General features: G+C 43.2%; 1 protein-coding gene across 7 annotated transcripts in view; it reads right to left on the reverse strand.

Annotated features, from left to right (window-relative positions):
• KIF25 (kinesin family member 25) overlaps positions 1-19972 on the reverse strand; it is a 90485-nt gene extending 70513 nt beyond the window's left edge. For 2 of the 7 annotated variants that reach the window (XM_050949087.1, XM_050949092.1), the window contains exons 1-2: positions 11264-11855; positions 8458-8523 (exon numbers count right to left, since the gene is read on the reverse strand). In XM_050949087.1, coding sequence (XP_050805044.1) covers positions 8458-8523; positions 11264-11443 — 246 coding nt within the window. In that variant the 5' untranslated portion in view covers positions 11444-11855. Of the gene's footprint in view, positions 1-8457; positions 8524-11263; positions 11856-13097; positions 14144-19661 lie in introns of those variants that run through there. The other 5 variants (XM_050949090.1, XM_050949089.1, XM_050949088.1 and 2 more) reach the window with 5 other exon arrangements.
• Positions 19973-21731: the final 1759 nt, after the last annotated feature.

Here is a 21731-nt window from a genome sequence, read left to right on the forward strand (position 1 = left end):
AACTAAAACTAAAAAATGGGAGTGAAGGCTGTAATGCTCTTCTTTTCTAATCCCAAACAAGAGGGCTAATTATTGCAGGGTTTGTCAATTAGTAGATGACATTAAAAATCATACAATATGTTTTGAAGTCCATAGGCACAATGGAATAGGTTAAAGAAGGTGTTTCAGCCTACTCTCTGAATTGCCAGGCTTATGTCACTATAAACACCTTCCTACTATTATTTCAGTTGTGTTTTACATTGGATTATATTTCCCTTGGATTTTCATTTTTATTGAAGCAATTTAATTAAATACTCAGACCTTGACTTACCATTGTGGTACTCCAATTTTACACCAGCAGAACTCCACTGAAATCAGTGCAGTGACATTTGTGTAAATATCAAATAATACAGTGATACACTAGGCCCTTAGTTTAAAGTGGCCAAACCAATTTTTTTTAGGATGTATAGAAAAATTAATATCGAAAATCTAAAAGTGTAAACTTAATCTAAAAGCTAGAAGGAAAAAAATGGATTTTGTAACTGAACTGAAATTACAACCTTTCTTATATTGAAGATCACCAGAAAATGAAATCTATGCAGAGAACTTGTGAAATTCTGCAGAGCAATATCCCGCATAATATAAAAAAACAAGCACTTTTCAGTCATCATCCTTGTTTACAGGCATTCTTGGCACCACTAAAGCTAGCTAACGTGTCTTATTCCAATTCCCCCCCATAACCTGTTGACACCTGTCAATTCTTAACTAGTATTTGTACCCTTCTTTCCTATTTCTAAAGTGTACTTGTATGTACCATGGAACTTGCTTTCCAGTTAATTCAATCTATAAATGAGTCGTGGCTGCAGTTCCCAGTTGTTTAAATTAAGATAGCAGGATAGAATGCAATAACACCACTTCTAGTGACAATATAGAACTAAATCCAATGAGACAGTGGATTGTTTAATTCAGTTAATTTGCCATGACAGTTATGGTAGAACCAAAGATTCAATTACAGCTGACACATGGAAGACAACAAGAGCTACATGATGCTCAGTGAACTTCTGTTGTCAAAACAAAACAAAAACATAAATAAGAATGATTTATGCTCTCCAAAAAAATCTTGTACTTATCCAAGCAGGGTGAGGTTCTCAAAACTTTTTCATAGTATGGACCACATAGTAATAGAAAAATTGTCTTCCAGAGCAGAACCCCTCCAATTTAGGATTGCAAATAATGAAATAGGAGGATCCACCCAAACATATAACATCCCTGGAGCAGCTACAATCGCTTGCACAATAAAGGAAAGCAGGAAAATATTTAATATTTTAAAAAAATCTAATTTTAATAAAATTTAATAACTAGCAACAAGGAGGAGAAAAAGAACTAAAAGCCCAAATCCTCAAAGGTATTAAGGTGTCTAATTCCAATGGATGTTAGGTGCCTAAATACCTTTGAGAATCTGGGTCCAGCTTTCCCAGCTTTCCACCCTCTCTAATGACTCCAGGCATCACAGTTTGACAACTGCTGGAACAGAAGGTCACCTAATTTTTCACCTTTACTAGTACTCTCAAATCACTGTAATCAATTACTCTTTTTACATGTAAACAATTGGGAACAACAAGTAATATAGGAGGCAGAGAGAGATTCTCCTGCATTTTGAAGGGTTGACTCCTCTTTTGAGAGTGCTCAAAAGATGCAGGTAATATAAAACTCCATCTTAGAAATACCCCATGAGAAAATCTTCATTCCTCCATATCTTAGCACAAATCTTTCTATGTTAATATTTAAAAGGATACTCACAAGGTTTTTTGATCTGAAAAGTCATCCAGTCTTTAAGCGCTACCTAAAGTACAGCAAGTCAGAACTTTTTGAAAAAGGCTACCTGACACTAGAAATATAGTAGAATGAAAGCTGCATGATTGTCTATGGGATGCAAAGAAGGCATTTTATAAATTCATATTTTTATTATAGACTTGATTAGCCAGAAATTGTGACAGCTCCTATATACTGATCACATGGCATTTTTTCTTTTCGTCTATTTTATAAAAGGACTCCCAGGATTCAAATCTCTTAGGTGCCATTTTTCACTTACTGCACATATATAGTCCTACTGAAGTAAATGGGACTACTCATGCAAAATGAAGCACATGAACAAGTCTTTGCAGGATTTGGGGCTATGTTATTCAGAATGTTTGAGGTTATTAAAATTAAGAGCATTTAAAACATTTAATTTAAATTTTTGCTATTAATTCTGCTTGTTTTATTTTTTCTATTTTTCTCACAGTGGACAATAAAAATAGTTTGGTCAGTTTCACTTTTTCTTTAAAGTCAGCTTCTATTCAATTTCATTTTCAGGTTTTACCTTTATTATCAATACTCCCATGACCTTATCTATGCAAATAGTTTCCTCTTTGGATTTATTATTTCTCTCAAGTATTTGCCACCCAGAATTTGTAGGATTGTGTTAGCCCAGGAGAAGCTGAAAGTAAAACAGACTACAAATAGAAGAGAAACTGACCAGTTTACTTGCATTGTCCAAAACGTGGCCCCAAAAGATCCATGCTTGCAGATCTACGTGTCTTCATGGAAGTAACTGCAGGATCAGGGCCCTAGTAGGAGGCAAACAAAAGCAAACTGCATGGAGTAATAAAATAAAGTAATACACAGTTTTTAAATTTTCAGTTTTAATAATTTAAGATATTAAGAACAATACTAGTAAAGAACTAATATTTTAAAATATTTTTCTATCTGAGCTTATCCCTCCACGTATATGATTCAAGCAAAAATAAGAAACATTTAGAAGACACGCTTATTTTGTTTGTTTTTTTAGTGGAAGAGAATTCAGTTTTCTATGCTATTCAAAAATGACCCCTCCAGTGTAATGCTGGCAAAATAGTAAGGTTATTAAAAACACGATTGATTAGGAAAAAATGTAGAGGACTAAATTGTGGCTTTTTCATGGAATCATAGGACTGGAAGGGACCTCAAGACGTCTACCCAGTCCCCTGCACTCATGGCAGGACTAAGTATTATCTAGCTCATCTCTGACAGGTGTTTGTCTAACCTGCTCTTAAAAATTTACAATGACAGAGATTCCATAACCTTCCTAGGCAATTTATTCCAGTGCATAACCACTGACAATTAGGAAGTTTTTCCTAATATCTAACCTAAACTGCCCTTGCTGCAATTTAAGCCCATTGCTTCTTGTCCTGTCCTCAGAAGTTAAAGAGAACATTTTTTCTCCCTCCTCCTTGTAATAACCTTTTATGTACTTGAAAGCCATTATCACGTCCCCTCCCTCAGTCTTCTCTTCTCCAGACTAAACAAGCCCATTTTTTTCAGTCTTCTCTCATAAAGGTCTAGAAAACATGACCCAATCATTTTTGTTTTTCTTCTCTGGACTTTCCCCAATTTGTCCACCTCTTTCCTGAAATATGGCATCCAGAACTGGAAACTATACTCCAGTTGAGGCCTAATCAGTGGAGAGTAGAGGGGAAGAATTACTTTTTGTATCTTGCTTATAACACTCCCGTTAATATAGCCCAGAATGATGTTTGCTTTTTCTGCAACAGTGTTACACTGTTCACTCATATTTTGCTTGAGATCCACTATGACCCCCAGATCCCTTTCCGCAATACTCCTTCCTAGGCAGTCATTTCCCATTTTGTGTGTGTGCAACTGATTAGTCCTTCCTAAGTGGAGTACTTCGCATTTGTCTTTATTTTGTGTTCATCCTATTTACTTCAGATCATTTCTCCAGTTTATCCAGATCATTTGCAACCCCTCCCAGCCTGGTATAGTCCGCAAACTTTATAAATGTACCCTTTTGCCTTTATCTAAGCCATTGATGAAGATATTGAGCAGAACTAGATCCAGAACTGATCTCTGTAAGACCTCACTTGAAATGTCTTTCCAGCTTGACTGTGAACCACTGATAACTATTCTCTGGGAATGGTTTTCCAACCCTTTATGTACCCACCTTATAGTAGCTCCATCTAGGTTGCATTTCCCAAGTTTGTTTATGAGAAGGTCAAGGGAGACAGTATGAAAAGTCTTACTAAAGTCAAGATATACCACATGTACACTTCCCTCCTATCCACAAGGTTTGTTATTCTGTCAAGGAAAGCTATTAGGTTGCTTTGACATGATTTGTTCTTGACAAATCCATGCTGACTGCTACTTATCACCTTATTACCTTCTAGTCGTCTGCAAACTGATTGCTTGATTATTTGCTCTATTATCTTTCCTGGTACTGAAGTTAAGTTGACTGGTCTGTAATTCCCTAGGTTGTCCTTATTCCCCCTTTTATAGATTGGCATGGTATTTGCCTTTTTCCAGTCCTCTGGAATATCTCCTGTCTTCCATGACTTTTTGAAGATAATTTCTAAAGGCTCAAATATCTCTTCAGTCAGTTCCTTGAGTATTCTATGATATATTTTATCAGGCCCTGTTGACTTAAAACATCTAACTTGTTTAAGTAATTTTTAATTTGTTCCTTCCCTATTTTAGCCTCTGATCGTACCTTCATTTTCACTGGCATTCACTATGTTAGACATCCAACTGCTACTAAACTTTTTAATAAAAACTGAAACAAACAAACAAAAAAAATCATGTAGCACTTCTGCCATTTTTCATTATTGTTTCCTCCCCTTGTTCAGTAGAGGCCTACTCTGTCCTCTTGCTTCTAATGTATTTGTAGAATGTTTTCTTATTACCCTTTATGTCTTTAGCTAGTTCAACCTCATTTTGTTAATTGGCTTTTCTAATTTTGTCCCTACATACTTGTATTATTTGTTTATAGTTATCCTTTGTTTGACCTAGTTTCCATTTTTTGTAGGATTCTTTTTTGAGTTTCAGGTCATTGAAAATCTCCTGGTTAAGTCAGGGTGGTCTCTTGACATACTTCCTATCTTTCCTATACAGTGGGATAATTTACTCTTGTGCCTTTAATAAAGTCTCTTTGAAAAACTGCCAACTCTCGAACTCTTTTTCCCCTAAGACTTGCTTCCCAAGGGATCTTACCTACCAACTCCCAGAGTTTGCTAATGTCTACCTTCTTGAAAGCCATTTTCTTTATTGTGCTGTTTTCCCTTCTACTATCCTTAGAATCACGAACTCTATCATTTCGTGATCACTTTCACCCAAGATGCCTTCCACTTTCAAATTCTCAACCAGTTCCTCCCTATTTGTCAAAATAAAATCTAACTTCTCCTCTAGTGGTTACTCCACCTTCTGAAATAAAAAATTGTCTCCAATACATTCCAGGAATTTATTGGATAATCTGTGCCCTGCTGTGTTATTTTTGCAACAGATGTTTGGGTAGTTGAAGTCCCCCATCACCACCAAGTCCTAAGTAAGGGGTAGATAAAGGGCAGCATACTGTGTGATTTTTAGCCAAGTCAATTGAATCAATATGCTGTGAATGTAGACACCCTTAAAGTGATTTAAATATGGTTTGTATCTATTTATTTGTGGAGCAAAAGAAACCAATACAAACAAGTTTAAGATGATATAAGTGTGTTCACTCACAAGGGTCAATGGTTTAACTAAACCTGCTAATTTAAACCCAGCATAAGTTTGTGTGTAGACAGTTCTGTGGCTCAGAGAGCCACAACCTCCTTCCTGGTTATCCCACTGCTCCCAGGAGGGACCAAGCTTCACCAAATCTATATCCAATGTAGAAGTTCCTCCATGCTGGCTAGTGCAGGGTGGGAATGGAAGTGTCACTATACCCCCAACCCAACCACCTGAGCAAAAGAGGCTCAGTAGCCACTTTGCAAAGCCCACTTCTCCTCCCACGTTGCTGCCGATGCAGACAGCTGGCACAAGGGTGCGTGCTCTCCTTTATGCCTCTGGGCCAGTGCACTGGACAGGCCAACATTTAACTCAAAGGAGCGGCACTGATGGTTTCTTAAGAGTCCAGTCAAAGAGTAAGAGTGACATGGGGTAGGGCTGGTGTTTCAGTAGAACAACTATCAGAGGGGTAGCCGTGTTAGTCTGGATCCGTAAAAGCAGCAAAGAGTCCTGTGGCACCTTATAGACTAACAGACGTATTGGAGCATGAGCTTTCGTGGGTGAATAGCCACTTCGTCGGATGCATTCGTCATGCATCCGACGAAGTGGCTATTTACCCACGAAAGCTCATGCTCCAATACGTCTGTTAGTCTATAAGGTGCCACAGGACTCTTTGCTGCTTTTACAGTAAAACAACGTTTTTCACGAAAAGTGTCTGCTTTCTGCAGAAATTTTCCTTTTTTCCTCAAAAGACTTTGGCTAAAAATGGGCATTGCTCTCCCATAACGCACCACAACAGGGACTCCACGTTGCACAGCTTCCTCTCACCAAAAAAGGGAGACTCTGATGCATCATGGGAGCTGTAGTCCAGCTGGCAATCCTGGCCCACAGGGGAGAATGGGGACAAAAAACAAGCTGCAACTCCCATTTTTGGCAAAAATCTGGTCGTTTTCAGCCAAAACTGCTGAAAACTCAAAATTTCCCACACAAAATTTCCATGAAAACCTCAAAAAAAATCTTTCATTTTCCCTGAAAATTTCCATGAGGGTTTAAATATTTGCACCAGCTCTACTGGGAGCTTTTGTATAAGGGGAAGAAAAAGGTAAGTGGGAAAAAAAGGGAAGGATATTCAAGGTTGTAAAACCGAAACAGCGGTCCCTTCCCTCCACTCTACGAGGAGGAAAGGATCTGAAGTTTATCATGAAAATGCTGAAACCACCTGTGACTGCAGATTGCATTATGCTTTTCTACACATAGCTTTGTACTTGCATTTCTGTTAAGTAAAATGATATTTTGATTGTCAGGAACCATTTGGCAATGATTCCTCCTCCTTGTGGTGCATTCAGGGTGCTCCCCATATATCTTTATCTGCTCCAGCCACACAGTATATTTGGCAGTTAACAAGTGAAACTCTGCAACGGATTTTTCTAGCAGCAATGACTAGATCTGTTACAGACTGCCAGCTTGATTAGCCCTACAGGCAGAATATTGAAAAACTTAGTCTTATCTACATAATGCTTTAGTCTACAGAAGAAGTGTAAATATTAGCCTCTGTTCGCGTGTCCTGCACTAACTGACCCACGTAGACTCTGCTGGCACACACTAAAAGTTCCCAGTACACGTTAATATAGAACTGTTTGAAACAGGACTGCATTAAATGCACACCAGTGAACTTCCAGTTTGAGCCAGAAAGGGCCATATGGGCCAGTTAATACATGACACACTAGTGCAAACTAAAATATAAAACTCTCTGGTGCAGACTAAACACCACGTAGACAAGTCCTCATACTGGCTTTGGTTCTGGAGGAGGGTATCTTGTTTACAAGACACATTCTTCCCTCTGATGCATCTTACTATCCAGAATGGTGTCCATATTGTATGCTTGAGAACAAAAGGGCATTTCAAATTCCTAAGAATACCTTCACTAAATGCTACAAAAGACAATAGAAATATATTTCGCTGAAATAAAGTACAGTATTCTTTTGTGTACCCAGCAAAAGTCAGCTCAGATGAACCATCTGGCTTGCAGTCAGGACTTCTTATTTTTTTAATTAAACCCAATTTCATCCATCAGAATTAACCAAGACATAGTGAGGGCAAGTGGCTTTCCTGAGGTCACACAGCAATTTAATGACTCAGCCTGGATTAGAACTTCTCAGCTGACAGTCATTATTACCTCTAATCCACACAGCCAGTCCTGGTCTTGCACAACAAACAACTGCTCAAATTTCTTTTAATCTCTAGAGACCCAGATTTGAAGAGGCAAAATATTACTTATGAAGACTGTTCATTATTTCAATAATTGCTCCAGAAATAGTCCCTTCTGATCAGCGGTATCATGAAAGAAAGTGGGTTAGTTTAGCCATAGCTAGGCTTTTCCAATCGCTTATATGACATTTGTTTTACTCCCTCCAACACAAGACATGTATGTAGACAAATATCATGAAAACACTGAATAGAGCATCTTTGACAGGCCCATTAATTATAAAATGCAGGTTCCTGAAACTGACTTATGGCCAAATATTTGAAAAAAGAGTGGCCTCCTTTTTGTGGGTGTAAACTGCACCCCCTACATTTTGCAAGTCCAGTTCAACTGCAAGAAGAAATAAGGTAATTCAGTGTGAAAGTGCTCAAATTTGGTATGCATGTTTACTCCCTCAGTTCATTTTTGAAGGCATGAAATTACAGGTAAGTATTCTAGTATTTGCACTTCTGACAACCTGATTTGCACCTGCAATTAAAGAAAATGTGAAAATTTTGCCAGCAAAAATTTATACTCACAAAAAGTGAGGCTGTGCCTCTGTCCTTCGAAAGTTTACCCCACAGGAACATGACACAATTTGAAAATGAGAAAAAGGATTCCAACTTCTTTTTTTAGGTGGTGGGTTTTAGCTCCAACTCATAAACAACATGGATACATCCCCACCCACTTTACAAGATAGTAAACATGCACAATATAATTACCTCTGCAAGTTTCAGATGAAGAAGAGCATTTTCTGTTTCCAGCACAACTATTCTTTCTTCTTTAGCCTGAAAAAACAACAACTGATTGGCTAGTTTCTGCATCCTCACCCTCAGCAATAAAACGGAAATAATAATTTCTGAATGCAGTCAGACCAATAATCTTTTCACAATCATATACTTTTTATTCAGCATCATGACTACAGCAGTGTAAAAAGTTGGTGTGATATAATATATTTTATCTTAATATACATTTTTATAACCACTTAGGATAAATAATTCCCATTTATTAAATTGTCTAGTTACTGGTTCTCACTTTTTTTCAATATTGAGATCTACTTTCCCATACTGGTACTCCCTTCCAACCTAGCTGGGTTAGCAGCTTGGGAAAATGGGCGTGTTTACGACACTATGACATCTGTTTGCAACTCTGCTGGGTGTGATGCCCCCTAGGTTGAAAATCTCTGAGCTATTGTGTCAGGCTGTCTGCAGATTCATGCACCCATCACTGTACCACTGAAAGCTCAGCTCTCCTTTTCAAGATAGTCTCCGCAGTCACAAGGCTAGAAATATTTTTTAAAATAATGAAAAGGGTTAAAAAAGGAGGGTCACTGCAGCCCGCTCATGACCCTCAGATTGAGAACCCTTAGTCTAGTCTTAGTCCTTTTAAGCAAAGTAAGCTGTCATGGGATAAGAGGGAAGGTTCTCTCATGGATTGGTAACTGGTTAAAAGATAGAAAACAAAGGGTAGGAATAATCAGTTTTCAGACTGGAGAGAGGTAAATAGTGGTGTCCCCCAAGGGTCTGTACTGGGCCCAGTCCTATTTACCATATTCATAAATGATCTGGAAAAAGGGATAAACAGTGAGGTGGCAAAATTTGCAGATGATACAAAACTACTCAAGATAGTTAAGTCCCAGACAGACTGTGAAGAGCTACAAAAGGATCTCTCAAAACTGGGTGACTGGGGTCCTTGGTTTAACTAAACGTGCTTATTTAAACCCAGCACAAGTTTGTGTGTAGATAGTCTTGTGGCTCAGAGAGCCACAACCTCCCTCCTGGTTATCCTACGGGATCAGCCCGGGCCTTGTGGCCCAGCAGCGGGTCCGGCAGCTGGAGCAGAAGCTGCGCGTGACTGCAGACCGCGTGTGGGCAGGGGCCAACACAGTAGGATAACTGCTCCCAGGAGGTATCAAACTTCACCAAATCTATAACAGCAGAAGTTCCTCCGTGCTGGCTGGTGCAGGGTGGGAATGGAGGTGTCACTATACCCCCAACCCAACCACCTGAGCAAAAGAGGCTCAGTAGCCACTTCGCAAAGCCCACTTCACCTCCCATGTTGCTGCCGATGATGCAGACAGCTGGCATATGGGTGCATTCACCCCTTTCTGGGCCAGTGCACTGGACAGGCCAACATTTAACTCAAAGGAGCGGCACTGATGGTTTCTTAAGAGTCCAAACTCACGGCCATGAAAAATGAGTCGTGGTCCATGAAATCTGGTCTCTCTGTCACAAAGTCACTGGGCGGATGCTCTGGAACTACTCTGTATGAAGACAGCCAGGACTCTGTTGTGCCTCCTCCTCCTTCTTTGTCTCGCTTCCCGGGCAAAGAGTCACCTGGTTGCATCCCCTCTCCTGGGTCTCAGGTTATGAAGGGCACCAGTCATAGCATATGTGCAGGCAGCTGGAGAAGCCTCACCTGTCCCAGAGGTTTCAGCCAAAGTCACACACCCCTATTCCCACCACCACGATGTTGGTGAAGCACACAGGGAAAGTGAGGCACACACAGTATTCATGCAAAACAGTAAAACTCACATAGGCTCACATACAACATAACAAGGGAAAATCTGCGCTTTGTCACACTCCCACGATGAAATCTTTTTTTGTGTGTGTGTGCACTTTTACTCTATACTGTACTATATAGATTTCATGGGTGAGACCAGTGTTTCTCATTTGGGGGTCCTGACCCAAAAGGGAATTGCAGGACAGTCACAAGGTTATTTTAAGGGGGGTTGCGGTTATTGCCACCCTTACTTCTGTGCTGCCTTCACAGATGGGTAACCAGAGTGTGGCGGCTGTTGGCTGGATGCCCAGCTCTGAAGGTGGTGCCTAGGGTTGCCAACTCCGACTGAGGCGATTCCAAGAGAATTTTTTTTCCCAACATGACATAATGTCATTTTCTTTAAATATCCTATCTATATCTCCTGGATTGCTTTCAACAGTCACCAGGAGATTGATGCTGATTCCAAGGGACTCCAGGTAAATCCTGGAGGATTGGAAACCCTAGTGATGCCCCATCAGCAGCAGCGGAGACCTAAGGGTGGCAATACCCGACCAGGCCAACCTTACTTCTGTGTTGCTGCCGGCGGAGGCTCTGCCTTCAGACCAGGGCTCCCAGCCAGCAGCCACCACTCTCCAGCTGCCCAGCTCTGAAGGCAGCGCCGCCGCCGCCAGCAGTGCAGAAGTGAGGGGCGCACTACTGCAACCCCCCCAATAACCCTGTGACACCCCCCAACTCCTCTTTGGGTCAGGACCCCGACAATTACAACACCCTGAAATTTCCGCTGTTTAACAGCCTATGACCGTGAAATGGCCCCAATGGAGCGTGCATCGGATAGGGCGCTTCCGGCCCCAGCACCCCAACCAGCTCTCTGGGGACCGGCCCAGGAGGCAGCGTCTGGGGCGGGGCCAGGGCGATGACGTCACCGCCGTGACGCACTGAGGACGGCCAGCCCCCAACAGGGAAGGGGGCAGGGCCACAGGTTCCCTCCCGAGCGTTGGCCCCTGCCCGCACGCGGTCCGCACTCACGCGCAGCTTCTGCTCCAGCTGCCGGACCCGCTGCTGGGCCACAAGGCCCGGGCTGATCCCGCCATCCGGCCGCATCCTCTCTCCCGTCCTGCCGCCGGTCCTGCGCGGTCCCGCTGCGCGCACCCTACCCCTCACCACACGCAAAGAATCACTTTGAATCGACCAATCAGACGCTGTCATGGGGCTTCGTTTCGGGTGCTATGGGGACAGCGCTGTCCTCCCTCCCACTGCACTAGGCCAAGACTCTGATTGGCTGGAGGAGGGCCAGGGAGCGTGTGACAATACCAGAGCGCTCACCGAGTGCTCATTGACGAGCGTTAGGGAGGGTCTGCCAAGGCCCTCTCTGGGGCAGCGGCGGAGAGCAGGGATAAGGACACTTGAGACATTCGGCCTCCGCTCAACCGAACCTGTTGCACGTAACTTGCTCTCTGCTCCGTCATGAGTGACGGCCGCAGCCTACCAATCCAACCGCGACAACGGGGGGGCGGGGAGGGACGAGGCGGGGCGATGGCGCCTTCCCCGCAGACAGGGCAGCGTGCCCGCCGTCGCCTGAGTTCCGCAGCGCATGCGCCCTGGAGGGGTGGGCTGTGCGGCCGCGGAGCCAGCCGGGATGGTGGCTTGAAGCGCGTGACCACCAGCTGCCGGGCCGCGCACTGGGGAGCAGGTGGCCCGCGCTGGAGGGGGGGGGGGTGCTGCGCTACCTGGGGGGAGCAGGGGGCGCCGCGCGAGCCCCAGGCTGGTCCTGTGCGCCCGCAGGAGGGCCCCCGCTCGCTGCCTCCCTGGAGTTGGGACTTGGAGGGGAGGGGAGGGTGGTTCAGGCTGTGGAAAAGTGACTGGGGCTCCTAGCCCATCGCTACAATAATACACAGAACCGCTGTGCTGTGGTCGGGAGAGGGCAGTGCCAGGGTGCTGTGAAAAATCAGTACAGCTCCCTCCACCCTGCACTGGGAGTTTTCACTTTTTGGAGCTTGTCCCACACAAAGAGCATATTTGTGCCTCTAGATGCATGACACCAGGAAAAGCTCTGGTCATGTCACATTGAAAGATGTTAACTGATACTAAAAAATATACTTTCGGGTTATGACCTCTCACTTTTCCTCAGTATGTAAAGTGAGGTACTACAGTGCATGCTAGAACTAATAGGTTCATAAAGCAATTCTCTCTGTTTTTTTAAAGACCTACAGCTTTCCAGTTCACTGGTAAAATGCAGGAGAATCAGAAACGAGAGAGTATATAATGTTAAAAAAAATTAGGACAAGTTTTAGCACCACAGTCTTTAGTCCTACATATTAATGAGACTACGTACTGTGCTTTACTGGACCAATTTCTGTTGGTGAGACAAGATTCAAGCTTACATGGTTCTGAAGAAGAGCTCTGTGCAAGTTTGGAAGCTTGTCTCTCATTAACAGAAGTTGATCCAATAAAAGATATTACCTCAGTATCCTGGGACCAACATGGCTATAATATCACTGTGTAATCTGGCATGTCAGTTGTACAATCAGATCTATGCACTTTGGAATATGATAAACAATCTTTCATTTGCCTAACAGCTTTCCTCAAGAAGAATCTCACAGTGCTTAACTGATTTGTAGTAGGAAATCACTGACAGAACTATGGATCTGGGGTGTTGTATGCTATGGAGATAAAGGCACAGTTCATTTGAAGCTAGCATTGTGTGCCAGTTTATCAAATCCAAAAGAGGTGTCTGAGGTAAGACAAGTTAATTTGACATAACTCATCTGGCAAGAGAAACCAGAGTCACAGCTAATGTAGATTTTATGTTCAATTAAAGACCAACACGGATTAAAGTGTTCATAAAAGAGCTCACTGATACCTTGTTGGTGATGGTGGTGGAATACTCCAGACTTGTCATCCTGGGAGACTTCAACATTTGTGTTGACAAACCCATAGGTACAAAACTCCAAGCTCATAAATAAACTAGCCGAAGGCCAACTTCAGGCTCATCTTAATGGAGCTAATATCCTAGACCTGGCACCATCCGGATTCACACCAAAACATGGAACTGAAACCACTTTAGTGGCACTGATAGATGATCTCTTCCTATCAGTGGATAGAAGGCAGACATCCATTGTCATTCTTCTGTACCTCTCTGTAGTATTTAACACTGTTGACCATACAATACTGTTGTCTCATCTGAGGGAGGTAGGAGGGTAATGTGCTTAAATGGTCTGAATCCTTCCTGGAGGGACACACCCAATAAGTAGTGATGAGAAACTGCACCTCTGCCACTAACCTTCTCACTTGTAGAGTTCCACAAGGATCAATTATCTCTCTAGTTCCATTCAAGATCTACATGCAGCCACTGAGTGAATTGGTCAGATGACATGGACTCAAGTGGTAGCAGTTCTACCTATTCTTCACTATATACGACCACACCACTCAGTTGAACAGCAGCTGGGTGACGCTGATCCTGAGCAAGACAGAGGTGATGCAGCTGGGCAGAGGAAAGCATTTTGAAAAGTTTCAGTCCAGTCCATAGTATGGGAGTGCTGCCTTGATTCCTCACTGATGCTAAGCTCTCACATAGCTGCATCCATGAGTAATGCTTTCTACCTTCTCCATTTGGGAATGAGAGTCCATCTCTTCTTCATGAATGATGACCTAGCCTCAGTTATTCACATTTTTCTCACTTTCATCAGGACTACATCAGTGCGATATACCTGGGCATGAAGCCCTCAGCCCTTAGGATACTCCAACAAGTACAGACCACTGCAGCTTGTCTCCTAAGCAACACGGGCTACCGTGAACACATCTGATCTGTGCTTTGCTTGTTACATGGGCTTCTTAAAGAACATAAAAGTCAAGTTCCAGGTCTCAGTCATTCCCTTCAAGTTGCTCACTGGCCTGAACCCAGGATACCTAGAAGAGTAGAAGAACCAATACAGAATAGAATTAATAATTCTCCAAATCCTGATAGTACTCCATGACGAAAGCTTTTCCTCATTCTCTTCCATGAGGGATTAGTTTAGTTTTGCCAGATACTTTTGGCTGTTCACATGGCTTTGGCACCTGCTCCTCTAATTACGTTATCTAGTGCAGTCCACGTAACTGTTTGCTCTTTCGTGGAGTACTAAACTGCCTTATGAGAAATCTATTAGGAAACCCTTCATGCAAGGAATTTCTTTTTACGGATCCAGAAACTCGGCTGAGTACTTTATGTAGTTACTTCATATGAAATCTTTATGATGGGGAATATAAATGTGGCAGTTATATAGGAGCAGGAAATAAGCAATATTTACATGTATGCACTGTGATTTTTCTGGCAAACCAAAGGATCATAATTATAGACACAGTTGAATTCTTGTGAGGCAGTCCAACTCTGACAGACTAAATCAAACCTCTCTGCAGAGTTCAGTGAACAATAGTATGCCAAGATACCATCGTTTCCCTACACATCACTTAAATATTGCAGCACCATAAAAAGCCAATTTCAGACTTGGAAGTTCCTCAGGTGTGTATCCTGGCAGCAAGTTTTGTATTGGTAGGAAGATGAAAACTGACGAATGTGGTTCAAAAAGATTTCCAAACTGCTGTGTTACTGACGACTTTCAAAAGATGTTGGCACTAAAAGAGGCAGACAAGTTTGTGTGTGAAAGGGAACATGCTACTGCAATTTACTGGCTTTTGAGAAGATGACAGGCTTCACAGAGGCTGGGATAATGTGCATTTGTGTGTGCCATTTTGAATGTGGCAAAAGTTCATTGCATACCTTCTGGGCCAGTTTTCCCTGTCAGAGTAAACAAACAATGTATTAACATGGCATTTTAAAGATTTGGGCATTGGCTTATTAAAAGGCAGTATCTTGAGTGGCTGATATTTACCACTTATATTCAAAGGTCCACCTGCAGGACTCTTCTTTCCATTTAAACTGCAGTTGTTCGCTGTACCAGACCAGACTCGCCCTTTTGTTTCCTTTCCCTTTAAATTATACTGCAGGAGTCTATTATAAAATCCTCAGAACATCACCTTCCACACTGAGTAATGAAAAAAGACTTAACCAGTATTAATATTTTAAAGCAAATAGTATTGTAGTTTTGAACTCCTATACAGCTGCCACTTTACATGCAATGCTGATGGCCCTGGAAGCTAAGGTCTTTTTTCTTCCTGTAACACTTATCTAACATGTAGCCACAATCCAATGAGATATGATACTATCTTGCAAAAGGAACTCAGCTCTGAACCAGCACAGCACCACACGTCCAAGCCCCTGGAATCTGGGAAACTGGAACATCAACACCTTCAAAGGACCTTGAATCCTATTACCCGCACCTTCCTCAAACCTCACCACCACCGCGGCTGAGAATTAAAGGGCTCTGGGCTCCCCACCGCTGCAGGCAGCCCAGAGCCTTTTGAATCCTGGCCATGGCTGGGATTTAAAGGGCTCTGGGTTCCCCACGGTTGCGGGCAGCCCAGAGCCTTTTGAATCCCGGCCGTGGCTGGGATTTAAAGAGCTCTGGGCTCCCCGCCTCTGAGGGAAACCCAGCGCCCTATGAATCCTGGCCGTGGCTGAGATTTAAAGGGCTCAGGGTTCCCCCCCGCTGCCGGCAGCCCAGAGCCCTTTGAATCCCGGCCGCGGCTGAGAATTAAAGGGCTCTAGGCTCCTTGCCGCTGCGGGCAGCCCAGAGCCTTTTGAATCCCGGCCACGGCTGGGATTTAAAGGGCTCTGGGGTCCCCGCAGTTGCGGGCAGCCCAGAGTCTTTTGAATCCCGGCCGTGGCTGGGATTTAAAGGGCTCTGGGCTCCCCGTGGCTGCGGGCAGCCCAGAGCCCTTTGATTCCCTACCGCAGGCCGCACAGTGAGCCTCTGCGGGCCGCATGTTGTGCAGGCCTGACAATCACTTGATGTCCTTATTTATTTATAAGATATATTCTTATTCAAAAAAGAAATTCTTTCAGGGAAGTTCTACAGCCTATGTTATGCAGGTGGTCAGACTAGATCAGGAGTTCTGAAACTTGGGGTCGGGACCCCTCGGGGTTGCAAGGTTATTACATGGGGGGCGTGAGCTGTCTACCTCCACCCCAAACCTCGCTTTGCCTCCAGCATTCATAATGGTGTTAAATATATAAACAAGTGTTTTTAATTTATAAAAGGGGTCACACTCAGAGGCTTGCTATGTGAAAGGGGTCACCAGTACAATAGTTTGAGAACCACTGGACTAGATGATCACAATGGTCCCCCTTTTGGGCTTGGAATCTATGAATCTATTGTTCCTCTGGCTCCAAGCCCCACACATTGACCAAGATCACCACCATGGTTCACTGATGAACCACAGCAGGTGAATCACCCCAATCAGAAAGTTAGAATGCCAGTGGCACAAAACACATTCTGAATCCCACTGCCAACAGCACAAACAATCCTTCCGGCAATGGCAGGAAAGGAGACAATACAAGCCTTCAACTCGTCCACAATCAGTGCAGCAGAATCTCAGCCAGCAGAGCTATTCTGCATAGTGGAAGAATAAATCCAGACTGCATAGTCCAGACAGACCCAAGCATTAACTACTTTGAAAAGTTGGTGGCACAATTCACTGATAGATAACAGAATACCTATGGGACTAACTAGGAAAAAAAGTCCTGGCTGACCAAGCTTTATCATCAACCTACCATCCCCTGAGTGAGTTTGGCCACATCACACATGCCAAAACTCTAAAAGCCCTGAAAAATATTAGAGGCACAACCTGTGAAATGGATCTAAGCCCTCTTGGCTGGTAAAAGGCAGTGCAGAATGGAAATGGTCAATGCCTCCTTTAGAGAAGCACAACTATCAAACTCCTTAAAAATGCATTAGTTCACTCAAACCCCATGAAGTCAATTTAATCACAAAGATCTCTCTAACCACCATTCTGTCTTCAGTTTCTTTTTCCTGGGCAAAATAACTGAGAAAGTAGAAACCACCAGCCTCCAGCACCATGTGACATCAGCCAACATCCTGGATACCTCCCAGTTGGGTTTCAGACTAGGGCACAGCACAGAGACTGTTCTAGATGCACTAAAAGACAATCTCCTCATGGCCATGGTCTCAAGCAAGGTCTCCATGCTCATGCTACTGGACCTCTCTGTAGCCTTTGTTACAATGGACTACAAGGTACTGTACTAACCTGCCTATATGACATAGCAGAAGTAGATGGCTACAGTGCTCTAATTGTTCCTCTCCAGCAGAACTCAGAGTAATGATGGGTAATTTAATTGCTCCACTTCTCCAAAGGCCCTCATCTGCAGTGTCCCACAGGGATCCATACTATTCTCTCCTCTTCAATATCTACATGCGATTACTTGGGGGCGGGGGGGAGTCATGGACTTAGCTGCTAGTGATATTCTGATAATTGTTTCATTCTCATTTGATGCAACCACTGCCACTTTTAAAATGTCAGAAAACCTACAGGAAATAAACTCTTGGATGAAGAAGGAGAGGTTTCTTACCTAATAGTAACTTGAATTCTTCAAGTGTTTTGTCCCTATGAGTGCTCCAACATAGGATGCATGCATGCCTGTGTGCTCTCAACTGCAGAATGCAAGGCTGTGTATGTGGATCTGTGCCTGCACACAGCAGCACTGTGGGGCCTCCAAATTAGGCAATATTGGGAGGCATGGACCTGCTGCCACTCAGTTCCTTCTCGACCGCAAAAGCAGAGTCTCCACGGCCGAGGGAAGGGAGGGTGGGAGTTGGAGCACCCATAGGGACAAAACATCTAGAAGCACTCAAGTTACCATATGGCAAGTGACATCTCTGTCTTTGAGTATATGTCCTATGGATGCTCCACCATAGGACACTCCTAAGCAGTAACTCAATGAGGAGTTGGGTGCCGAGGAGGCAAATCCAAGACAGTTCAGAGGACTGTTTCACCAAAGGTGGTAGTATCCCTGGAAGCAGGTAAGATGACGTAAGGCTTGGCAAAGGTCTGAATAAAAGACAAAGTTACAGTCCTACATATTTCTGTTATGGGAACATCCTTCAGTAGAGCTATATGAGTGGACTGGCGGGCCACATGCCAAAGGTTGCTGATCCCTGGTCTAGAACTTTCTCAGGTACTGTGAAAGAAATTGGAAAGACTGTCACTGTTTGGGGTGTACACATACCTTAGTCACATCTTAGTCAAGTCGTTAATACATTGAATACCGAATTTTGATCTGTGAACCACTGAGATAACTATTCTCCTCTGGGACAATTCAGATCTTAAAGCCCAAGATAAAGTATGTGAGACCTGGGAACACAGCATCCTCTGTCGAGAGGATCTCGCTGTGGAACAGTCTTCTAAAGATCAGGCCAATCCAGTCTTGCTCTCTTTAGGAAATGGTGTCCGGCCTTCCTCCATGAGAGAGCTTTCCTATCATAAGGGACACTCAGTTCAAACACCCGTTTCATTCCTAAACCCCTTCCAACCCTTGCCCCCCCAAACAAACAAACCCGAACCTACCTCAAGCAGAGTTTTGACCACTAAAAGGGAGACATGCCAGAGACTTCATGAAGTCCATTAGAAACTTTGCTGTTGCTATCCATTTTACGTGGAAAGCATTCAGATACTTCACTGATGGGTGGCAGTCTAAAATCCTACAATAATGGAAGTACTCAGGATCAGATGCATAAGCTACTAATGCTCTTCACATTAACCCTGACACAATGAGCATTAGATTAATCAGCTCCCCATCCAGCATTATAACATGAGAGTGTATATATTATGGCCTTCCAGCATGCAGTAACTAGAAACAAAAAGGATGGTAATGATCACTGACAATCTGCCAAACAGTGACCCTGTCTCTGCCCCTGCAGCACCAAACATATGAGACTGTCACCACTGGATGTCATTGGATTATTTTTGTACTGCATACAAGATAGTAAATTGGCTGAGTGCACTTGATAGTAATCAGAGACTGCGGTTTTGTACACACAATCATTGAAGCTTTACAAAACATCTGACCATTTGATCTCATTACTATTTCCTAGTAAAATGATGTTCAATAAATAAACTTCAGGCACATGGATCCATGTTTCAGTTTGTTTAAATGACTCTCACTGTTTCAAACAGACATACTTTTATTTTCAACCAGGAGGTTGAACAGAGTGGCCAATAAATGCCTGAACAAATCCTTCACAAGTTTTGACAGTACCTTTTAGCCTCTAAATGACCCAGCGCTCACACACTTGCCAGTGCAACTCTCTATAGCAGATAGTAGAGTTTTTTTCTCTAAGCTGAGAGAAAACTGGGTTACTTACTGGTACCTGGAGTTCTCCATGCAATCACATTCACTCATGCACAGTACTCAGCCAGAGAGCGATTAAAATTTAAAATACAAAATGCAGATTATGGGGATTCATAAATGCACTGAACAGCACATTTTCCATCACACCTGATAGTAGACCACTCTTCAGTAGCTGCTTACCTGCTTGATGTGAGAAAAGCTATTGACATGAAACTTCGCTTGCATTTCTTTACCTCTTTTCTTCTTGTTCGTTATACATGGTCACTTAAATGTGTATCTTGAAATCACATGGAAAAAAAAAAGTTTCCTTGTAAGGCAGTATCACATTTAAGTGAACACAGTTGTAGTCTGTTGTGATTGCTAGAGTTTCAAGGTTGCCCTAACCCCAGTAGTGTAAGACCCACCATGTTTTTTGTTTGTTTGTTTTTTTAACTAGAAGCCGGATCCACCCAGAAAATGTGAAATTCTGGTCTGAGCCTGGACAGCCCGCAGTACTAACACTTAGCCTGAAATATAGCAGTATCTTCAAAACACTGTGCAAATGTTAATTAAGATGTTCATAACAGATTAGCACTCCCTGTGCCATAAGTGCCTGGATCCTGATCTTTTGCCAAGCTATTTGTGTTGATCCCTTGAGCTGTATTGGATAAATGTTAAATGCGTTCTCCTTCTGGTCCTGTAAAACCCGTCTTCTAACATTGTTTGAGACATATCCAGTAAGAGGATTTTTTTCCCTAACTATGATCATAACTTCATACTGGAATAACCAGTTGTCATGCTGCAGCCATAGCATGGGAATTGTGGGCTGCGGATTAATTTAAAACTAGAGAGGGGGAGATCAGAAATAAGTCAAGAATCCATTTTTGGGTTTAGTTCTTATTAAAAAAAATGTTATCAAGAGATGAGGGTGTACCCATTCAGGTAATAAATCTCTCTTTCAAAGACCCAATTTTTTGTTAACTCTAGCCTGAGCTGAACTCTAGGCTAAATCGGTCTGGCCCGGACTGACAAACCTAGGTTTTGGGAGACCAACTTTATAGCCCCATTGCTGTACCTCCCTTAGGGTACATCTACACTACTGTCAGGAGGGGTGAGTGCAGCACATGTAGCCTTACCTGAGCTAGCTCACTAAAAACAACAGTCTAGCTGTCTGAGTACAGCTACACAGCCATTTTTAGTGAGCTGGCCAGAGGTGCCCTCCCCTGAGCACGTCTCGCCCTCACCCCGCCTCCTTCCCTCCAGCACTTCCTGCATGCTGCTGAACAGCTGATCTGCAGCGGGAGGGGGATCTACTGATGGGGGGAGCTGCCAGTGGGTGCTGAGCACCTACTGGTTATTTATTTTTTGCATGGGTGCCATGGAGTCAGCACCTGTGCAGCTAGCCCAATCAAAGCTAACTTGAGCATGTCTACATGTGTTGCAATCACATCTCCTGAGTGCAGCATAGACATACACTAAGCTTCAGCCACTTAGCCTGCATGCACCATTTCCGTGCATGCCCTCATCTCTCTCCCCCATTACCCCTTTTTTTCTTTAGTATGAAAAAGTAGTTTCCACACCTTAGCTTCCCATAGGCAGAAGCATGTAAGGGGCCAGCAACACCAGCCACACAAAACAAGAGTTAGAACAGAGAAACCAGGCAATAATGAATGAGCATGTGCAGAGCTGCCAAGTGTCATGCATGTAGCAGCCCTGTCTGCATTTCCAGAACCCAGCTGGGTTGTCAGGCATCCTGCTGGGCTGCTGACAAAAGCTGTAGCAGCTCCAGAGGCCACTAGTCTAATGGACTCTCTTCAGCTCCCTTTGCAGGCTTTCGTTTCCCTCACATGGAGTTCTGCCATCAGTTGGTGCTCACGTACTTCCTGGGCTCTTTGATGCTGCAATTGGGCCAGTATCCCTGCAGTTGTCTCCTTTGTGGCATCTGTGGAAGGAGGTGTAACGCTGACAGACAAGCTCAAATCAAAGCCATAGGCCAATTCACTTGTGTGTGAATATCAAGGAAATGTTAAGTGGGCTAGAAGGCATATGGCTATTCATTTGTGTGTGGATATAAAAAAATGTTAATGTCATTGTCTTCACTTACCTATAACTGGTTATTGTTGTAGATGTTGTTGTTTACTATCACATTACAGTATGTGTCCCCTGGACTTACTTAACCCTAAATCAAAGGTGTATTTAATTGATGCTTAAACTTCATGAAAGCTAAGAAAAGATGGTTTGGATTGCTGTAACTGAATGCATCATGTTTGC

Source organism: Gopherus flavomarginatus, chromosome 4, assembly GCF_025201925.1.
Source record: "Gopherus flavomarginatus isolate rGopFla2 chromosome 4, rGopFla2.mat.asm, whole genome shotgun sequence".
NCBI classification, from domain to species: domain Eukaryota; kingdom Metazoa; phylum Chordata; order Testudines; family Testudinidae; genus Gopherus; species Gopherus flavomarginatus.